At 41.3% G+C, this 9201-nt stretch overlaps 1 protein-coding gene across 1 annotated transcript in view; it reads right to left on the bottom strand.

The window, feature by feature from the left end:
* The window catches only part of TRMT44 (tRNA methyltransferase 44 homolog (S. cerevisiae)), a 48100-nt gene that overhangs the window by 24451 nt on the left and 14448 nt on the right, over nucleotides 1-9201 (bottom strand). The window contains exons 4-6 of the mRNA XM_015421455.1: nucleotides 4951-5019; nucleotides 2049-2156; nucleotides 909-980 (exon numbers count right to left, since the gene is read on the bottom strand). Of these exons, the coding sequence (XP_015276941.1) occupies nucleotides 909-980; nucleotides 2049-2156; nucleotides 4951-5019 (249 nt within the window). The remainder of the gene's footprint in view (nucleotides 1-908; nucleotides 981-2048; nucleotides 2157-4950; nucleotides 5020-9201) is intronic.

The following is a 9201-nucleotide window of genomic DNA, read 5'->3' as shown; positions in this document are numbered from 1 at the left end:
TTTCTGTGTACTCTAAAGGTAGTAAGTTTCTTGTACTTCCTTAACTCAGCCTTTCACTAAATAAAAATACAAGAAGGTCACAAGGAGGAGGCCCTTTGTCATGCCAGAAATTAATGTCCACAGCAGGACTCTGTGGGGACCCACAAAAACTCCATTCAGGATGATGCAACTAAGCTGCAGTTTCATTGCCTCTTCCATATTCTGTCACGTCTACATGGTCATTATTTATTTGCAGAATTTAAATTATTTTAACAGTTTTGAAGGCTCTCTGCCATCATGCTAGACCAAAATGTCTCTTCCTCTACTTGTCTCTCAAGCCCTGCTGCTCTTTCAGAGGCAGAAACAGGGCCTCTTGTGTGCTGCTGTACTGTCTTTTAGGTGCCAAGCTGGCTTTTAACCAGGGGTATAGATCACAATCTTTTTTAATGGTTTGCTCTGTTTTATGGATAGTTTCTCACGTCTAAAGCCCTGAGTTTTTGTGGTTTTTAATTGTACACCGCCTCAAGCAGGACCCTGATAAAACATAAGGACCCATCCCATATTAGCAACAAAGTCGATTCAGAGAGAATGAAAGCTGCTTAAGATGGGCTGGGCCTGAACTGCAGACGCCCACTCCCCTTTGCACAAGCAGAAAGGGCCCTCCCCTCACTCAAGGGATTGGTTGATCCTTCTCAGTGTTCTCTGGCAGGACTGAAAACATTTTCAACTTCATCTTGGATGTCAATACAGCCCTGTATACCATGCCACACTGCACTTTGATTTTTTGTGTGTATAATAACATTAGTTTTGTTGTCATAGGAGTTAATTTCGAAGAATGTGTTTGCGGAAAACAGACCCAACCCAACCACACAGGTTTGAGCAATAAAAAGTTGGAAAACATTGTACAGAACACTTTTTAAAAACAGTACCTCCAAGTGTGTTTGGGGCCCGTACATGTCCCATATTTTTCTTCTTCTAACATCAATCCCTTTGCCAGAATGCTGAAAGATTTCATGTAACATTATTCGTTAAATGATATTCATCATATTTTACAATTCAAGAACACTTCTCTTACCCAGAATAATACAAACAATGGGTAGAATTCCACCTGGCTCCCTGAAATACAATCCTTTTCATGAAAACCCAGGGAGGGTGGCCAACGCTCACCCCTGGAAGGAGGAACAGCAGGCAGGGCTCAGGTCTGCTTGCGGATACTTTCAATTTCCCCTTCAAGTCCCGAGCTCTCATTCCAGGGTGCCGGCTAGACTTCTTTAATTGAGAAGGCACTTACTTAAAGGAGCTCTGGCCATTATTAACTGGAGATGGGGATGGGGTTGGGGGTGGTAGGGAGCACATAAGGATGCCCCACACCCGAAGTGCATTGCTTCTTTCCCCCCCCACGAAGTGAATGGCACCCACTCGCTTACATAGCAAAATATAGGTCCAGAATCATGAGTGAGATCAAGACTAAGCCTGGCCCATGGCAACCTCCCACTTCTTGGGCACAGCAGGTTCCCCACCCACCCGCCCCAAAGTCCTACCAACTGCCTCCAATTTGAGCCAGGGTCTGTTACAGGGTCAAACTATGACAGGGCAAAGGGATGGAAGTCAAAAAAGGTCATTTATATAATGCAGTGTATGCTCCAGTGTTGAGCCCTGAGAGCCAAAAGAGGTTCTAGAGTTAAGCACTGGAACAGGTGGGAGAAGAAAACCTGTCATCACCAATGCTCCCTCTAAGCTGTGGAGTCTTGTGAGCAAAAATTCTACTTTGTGAGCTACTGGCATTAAAGTTGTAAGCGAGCGATTTGGCTACTACATCAATTAGTTTGCTCTGGAGCCATCCTTCTTGAGCTCGGGACAAAAATGCGTGACCCGGAGGCTAAAAAACTCTGAGCTAGCTCACACTAACTCAGCTTAGAGGGAACACTGGTCATCACTACAGGCACTGCCAGGAAGTTTCTCTAGCCTGGACCTGGGAAGAAGGGGGACATGGGATGTGCAGAGCCAGCAATCCCATAATACACGTAATTCATGTCACAAAAGCCAGTGAGAGAGGAAAAGCAAGTTACCCCTTCGCTGCTTAGGATGTGGACCAGAAGACCATTTCCACAACCAAGATCCACAAAAGACTGTTTTCTGGACAGGCCTTTTGCAGTTCTCTCATCTTCCCAAAGGATCTAAGAAAAAACAAAACCCAAATTTTAATGACAGTAAAGACAAAGAGCACACATTATTCAGTATCAGCAAGTTACGTTTATTTATAGCCCATAGGCCATACACCATAAAAAAGAAAATTTTAAGAGTTTAAAAGAACAGTAAAACAAAAACTTGCCACATCCACAGTGCAGTTTTGGCAGAGGCTGCTCAGAAGTAGTCTTAATCTTGCTGCATCAGGAAAAGATGAATATTTCTGCAGCCATTTTCTTAGGAATCTTTCTCTTGCCGCTGCATGTTTTGGACAGCAGAAGAAGACATGACATAATGAGTCAAGTTCTGTCAATGGGCAGTCACAGTACTGCTAGTCCAGAGGGGTCTTGAGAAAACGGCCCTTCATCTGGGCTGTTGGAAACACACTGCAGGGTGCAATCATGTATGACTGCCTCCGTTTTGGAATAGTCAACAAGTTTAAGTAAAAAGGCAGGTCAAATTTGGTGGCATATGTAATTCCTAGATGAACTGGGGAGCATTTTCATCTAGCATCTGTTTGAAAAGCATCCCAATCATTTTGGAGCAACTTTTCTGTGAGTGAAGCTTCTCTTCTTTAGGTTAAGTTCTCTGTCTTCCATAAGCCCAATTGGCTTGTTTTCGCATCTACAGCATCATTCCATTTTGACCAGCAACGTTCATGTTCTGTCAATATGGTAAAGGTTGGGAGGCGTTCAGCATTTAACAGTCAATATTTATAACTATGGCCCTCCAGATCAGAGTTGAGATTTTGGGGAGGCCTATCTCAAGCATTATGACTGCAGAAGCGATGCATGATGGTAGAGTTAATATTTTACTGAAGAAGGCTTGCTGTAGTTTTTCAAGTTGCTCTGTTGGACCTAAGAACCAGATTTGGGAACCATATAGTATACACAGCAGTATTAAGGTCTTATACGCTTTCAGGAGTGCTGGCACATATTGAGCTCCTTGGATGTAGAAAAACTTCTTCAAGGCTAGTAAGGCTAGGTCGATTTTCTGTCTAAGATATTTAATGTGCTTGGACCATGATAGGTTTGGCTGGAATACAATTCCGAGATATCTGAATTCATCGACCTGCTGCAATTTGTACCTTCCAATTGTCCATCTTTTGTTTGATCTTGTTGTTGATTTTGTGACGACCATAATTTTGGACTTGTCCTCATTTATCTCCAATAATTCTTCATTGCAGTAGACAATAAATGCTTTAATGGCACGTTTTAGGCCAATCTGACTCCTCAATAATAAGACAAGGTCGTCGGCATACAACAGGGCAGGCCAGTTTCCCACAGATGGTGCATGAGTGGGTATGTTTTGAAGACCTGGGACAAAGCCATTTAGATATAAATTGAATAGATGTGGTGCAAGAACACATCCTTGACAAACATCTCTTTGGATATAGGGTTAGATAACTGCCCCTTGGACTGCAAGAAGATCAAATCAGTCAATCCTAAAAGTAATCAACCCTGACTGTTCCCTGGAAGGCCAGATAATGAAACTGAAGCTCAAATACTTTGGCCACCAAATGAGAAGAGAGCACTCACTGGGGAAGACCCTGATGCTGGGAAAGATTGAAGGTCAAAGAAGACGGGGACGGCAAAGGATGAGATGGTTAGACAGTGTTATAGATACAACTAACATGAAATTGAGCCAACTTCAGGGGACAGCGGAAGACAGGAAGGCCTGGCGTGATCTGGTCCATGGGGTCACAAAGAGTCGGACTCGACAGTGCGCGACTGAACAACAACAACAACAAAACTGCCCCTCATTGTTTATTTTAACACGCAGAGAGTTTCCCGAATAAAGATTCATTATTAATTTTAATAGCCTTTTAGGCAGGCTTGTAGCATTTAGTTTGGTTCATAGGCGTGTGTGCGACACAGAGTCAAAGCCAGCCCTTAAATCGATAATGGCTGCATATAAGGAGCCAGGTGCGTCTAGTGCATATTTACTTATCAGTGAGGCCAGCGTAAAGCAATGATCTATACAAGAGTAGCCTTTTCTAAAGCCTGCTTGTTTGTCACCTATTATCTTCTCTTCATCCATCCAGCACTGCAACTTATTCTGCAGGTAAGTTGCGTAGATCTTGCCAATCACTGCAAGGAGGCTAATCGGTCAGCTTTGTCTCCTTTTTTGTAAATAGGAGCAACCAGCGATGTTTTCCATGAAGTTGGAATGTTTCTATCCTTACTCATCATTGTGAATATGGGTGCAAGCACTTGAACCCACCAGTCAGGAGCTATATTTAGTAGTTCTGTGGGAAATACATCAAGACCAGGAGATTTTCTCAGTTTTAAATTTTTAATCAATTCAATTATCTCATGACAAGTGACAAGTTTCCATTGTGAAGTTTATTTAAGGTTAATTTCAAAGTTTAGGTCTGGTTCAAGGTTATGCTTCCTATAAAGCTTCTCAAAGTGCTTTCCCCAGACCATTGCTGATATGGAAGTTGCAGTGTTTCTTCTTGGCTTCAGAATTGGAGTAATTCGGTTCCAGAGAGATGTACTAGGCTGCGATTATCTTATCCCATGGACTGGTGCTTCTTTTCCTTCAATATTGCTTTGTATTTCCTTCTAACTTGCAGCAATGAGTGCTGAGCGGTTGGGTGTGTTGTTATTGATCAGTATCAAGTTTTTAAGACACAGAAAGTAATGAGCTCTTATTACAGTGGCATGATCACAGTAAGTGGACATATTTCACTTTTTTGACAAGTAATTTTAATACATCTACATTTGAGCTATATTTTAATGAGAAGGATTCTGTTAAAGCTGATTCTTAAAAACCACCTACCAACAGATATGCAGCTATAGCAACATCTTCATATACAAACTTTTGAGGATCTGTTACTTCAGGCCACACCTGTAGATAAACAAGGCATGAGACCTGGAATTAATTCTCAGTATTACATACTGTTGACGTACCAACATACTGCATACTCAGTCATTCCGCCACAGAAAAAAAATTATTTTTGGCCACTGAATCTCAAACTGCAGCCGTCCTTCTCTAGGTAGGGATAGGATAACAACCTCATTTCCCAAAATTCCTTTTCTGGCACAGGAGGACATGCTGTGGATCCAGAGATCCCCCACTCCCTCCTCTCTCATTTACAGTGAGAAATTAGATCATGCACACCACACCCCCTTGTGTCAAGCACTGTTGTACTCCATTTAACTTCCACAGGGGTTCGTCTTAAGTCTTCTGTTAAGCTCTAGCAAGCCATCAGAACTGTCCGCTAAGCAGTCAGCATCCCTGCTAGAAGTCAGGAAATGCTGGATGGGGATGAGTCACACTCCCACATCTCTCTCTGCTCCTTATCCGGAAAAGCAGGATGTGTTTTACACATGTTTAATTATATGAGTACACATAATCCCCTCCCAGAGAAATTAAAATCTATTGGACATTCTCCTAGAAGATTAATAGCCCTCAGTTACTTAAAAGCTAAATCTGAAACCAAGCAAAGGATTTGCAATATTGAACTTCAAGACCACATAAGTCTTGTCTCAAATAACCATCTTATTAGGAATTAAAAAATTGTGCTGTGAAACTATTTGGTTAAGTTATTAGTTCACAAATACTGGCTTGTTTCAGAGCTCTTCCACCTGCCCTTTCAAAAGGGAGATGCCATGATGTGCCATTCCATGAATGTAGATGCCCTTGTGCAGGCAGGGAGGCTGAAATGGCTGGACATGTCCCGCTGCACTACCACTTCCATGACACGCTCAGATATGCACTTATCATTCCTGGCTGACTTAATGAAATATATTTGCGATGTTTATTTTTTTATGCAATGGTAATGTTTTCCTATAAATATTTTTGCTAATATAGGTTTTATACCACTGGTCCACAACTGTAATAAACTGTGGGTTCTGTTCCACATTTGTCATAAGCTACTCTGTCCCTAGGTTTTATCCTCCTCCCAGCACAGAGAGACAAAAGCAATGGAGTTCATTACATGCCCCATGCATTTCTTAGACGATTGAACTTCAAAGATAACAAAAATACCTAATGCAGTGATAATACCGTGTTTCCCCAAAAATAAGACACTGTCTTATATTTATTTTTTCTCAAGAAGACACACTAGGGCTTATACCACAAATGCATAGAAATCCTGCTAGGGCTTATTTTTTGGGTAGGTCTTATTTATTTATTTTTTACGTATTTTATTTTTTTTACATCGTATAGTACAGAATACATAAGTTCATTTTAGCACATTTTTTGGAGCTTCTTATGTATGTCTTTCTAACCACCTGTCTAGTTTCTGCCATCTTTTCTTGAACACACTGTCAAGTTTATCCGCTAGTAACATATTTAATTTGTCCATTTCTTTTAAGTCCATTATTTTTACAGTTAATTCTTCTCTATTTGGTACTTTGTCGGATTTCCAACATTGTGCTATAGCTATTCTAGCGCTTGTAAGGATATATAGTATTAATCGTGCATCATTGTAGTTTATGCTGTCAGGAAGCATGTTTAATAGATATACTTCAGGTAACAATGGTAACTATCTCTACTATTTCTAGAATCAGTTGTTTTATATTTTTCCAAAATTCTTCTACTTTTTCGCACCTCCACCAGATGGGAAACAGGGTAGTATAATTACATCAATGTAAAGATGACTGAGACTATATATTATGAAATCTGTTGATCTGTGTCGTGCCTCTTTGAAAAAAACAATCTTTCAACCCCTTCTGAGAGAGGAAATAAAATTTATTTGTAAATTGTGCCAATCTCTTGGCATATGTCTGGTTATAGGGCAGACAGGGTATTTTCCAAAAACATAACCAAGACAGAGAGAATAAAAACGTTAATTCCAGCACATATTTGACAGCCAGAAGAATCACTAAATAAACTCTGGAAGGTTTCCTAATGTATCCCAGTACACCTGCTTGATTCAACCATTCAGTTTAGTCAGTAAGAAAAAGGGATAGTGACAACAGCAAATAAACTCTGTCTCGTGCTATGCCACTTACACATAATTCCAAATCCCTACCCTTTACAGTGCCAGACTCAGGCGATTACTGGGGGGGGGGGGAGCACTGGCTTTTTCTACACGAGGGAGAAGATATTCCACTTAGCTAAGCCAGAAGGGGGTCCTGTCCCTCCCATGGAAAGAAGCAGAGGGCATCCTTAGATGTTATTTTTTTGGAACCTATACTCTAAGCTACCTTTTAGTTTATTTATTAGATTTTTTAGTCACCATTCACCCAAAGGGTCTTGCAGCGACAAATATAAAATATTAACATTAAAATAATAGAATATGTGGCTATCACCACACCACTAATAAATCCAGCCCAAACATATGGATTATCCTCCAGAGGCTAACCTAAACAATTCAGCTTTGCATGCCCTGCAGAAACTAAACAAGTCGACTTCCGGTTTAAGCGACTTTCGCCGCTCAGACGCATCCCATCTCACTCTGATGGGGACACGCCAAGACCAGGCTGATGGGAGGGGTTCGAGTTCGTCCCGGACCCCCCCCCCGGGGTCTCTGTAGGAGACCCCCTCTGGGGGGGCCCCCCCCAGCCTGGGGAGCTGAGGAGAGTCTCTTCCAAGGGGACGCCGGAGGAATTGAGGCGCACCTTCTTCCCCAATAGGTACTGTCGCCGCGAAGCCAGCATGGCGCCTAGAGACGACTGCCGGAGTAAGCGATCACGACTAAACTTGTAAAAGACTTCCAAAAGATCTCCAAGGCTACAAACTGTGAGTTAAGCAAAGCTCAGATTAAAATAAGCAGAGGGAGCCTTGGTAGTAATTGGAAGCGACTACGCTTGAAGCGTGGGGGGAGGAAATTCCAAGCCCCCCCCCATAAGAGTAAACTGTAAAAAACGGTTTTAAAGTGGAAATAAAGAGACTTTGAGCAAAACCAAGCACATAAGAAGTTAAGTGAACGCATAAACTGCCAAACTATACGAAGCGGAATTAAAACGTACAACTTTTGCTTTATTTTGGAAACCTTACTTCTTGTTGATATTATGGCTGGGAGAGGACAGTGAGCGCCAGAAAAAAAAACTGGTGAACGGAAACAATATACCAACGACTCCCTCCCAGAACCAGGAAGCAGCAACAGACCTTTCTTCGCTGTTAGCAAATGCACTGTGCCCTCTAATGGAACAGATGACTACTCTCAACTCCAACTAGATAATGTGCAAAAAAAGCTAAAGCAGATGGACAAGAGGACTACAGCAACTGAGAAAACGTTGAAAAAAATGGAAAAACAGACTGAGAGTATTAATAAAAGAGTGGATGAAGCAGAGAAGGAGAGATCCTCGGAAAAAACACAACTAATACAGCTCCAGCTGGAAAGATCCATGCATATTCTATGTTTCCATGGAATACCTGAGGACAAGAATGAGGATTTAAAAGACCTTTTGGCGGTTGCCTTGGCCCCACTAATGGATTACAAACAAGAAGATTTAATTAAGGAAATGGACTTATCCGGATTTTATAAAGAAAAATAAACTTCCAGGGGAAACTTATATAAAATTCACGAAACGATCAACCAGAGATCTGGTGCTAAAGTCAACAATGGGGAAATCCTTAAAAATAAAGAACGAAGAGATAAAAATTTTGAAAGACATCCCATTCAAAGTAAGAAAAAGGAGGAAACCATACAGGATGCTTACTCTCTCCCTGCAAAAAAAGGGATTATCGTATAGATGGCTATTCCCGAAAGGGTTGAGTTTTACTTATCAAGATAAAAAATATAAAATTGACTCTGTTCCAAAAGCGGAAAAATTTATGGATCAAATGTTTAATGTAAAAACGAAGCAGAAGGAAAAGCAAATCGGATGTGGAGGAAGAAGAAGAAGAGGAGTCCTACTCACAGGACTCAACAAGCCAAATATCCTCGTCTTCAGAATCATCTGAATTGGAGAAAGGAGCGGCGGCTCCCAAATTACAGAAAGCGAAGAAAACCAAGAAGAAAAAACTCAAAAATTAAAGCATGAGTGCTAAGGGCAGTAATTGTGTCAAGCTAATCATTTTATATTTTTATTATTTATTTATTTAATTCCACTTATACCCCGCCCTCCCCGCGTACGG

This window comes from Gekko japonicus, unplaced genomic scaffold, assembly GCF_001447785.1.
Source record: "Gekko japonicus isolate JY-2015 unplaced genomic scaffold, Gekko_japonicus_V1.1 scaffold895, whole genome shotgun sequence".
Classification (NCBI taxonomy): domain Eukaryota; kingdom Metazoa; phylum Chordata; class Lepidosauria; order Squamata; family Gekkonidae; genus Gekko; species Gekko japonicus.
This window is presented reverse-complemented; position numbering and strand designations above follow the sequence as displayed.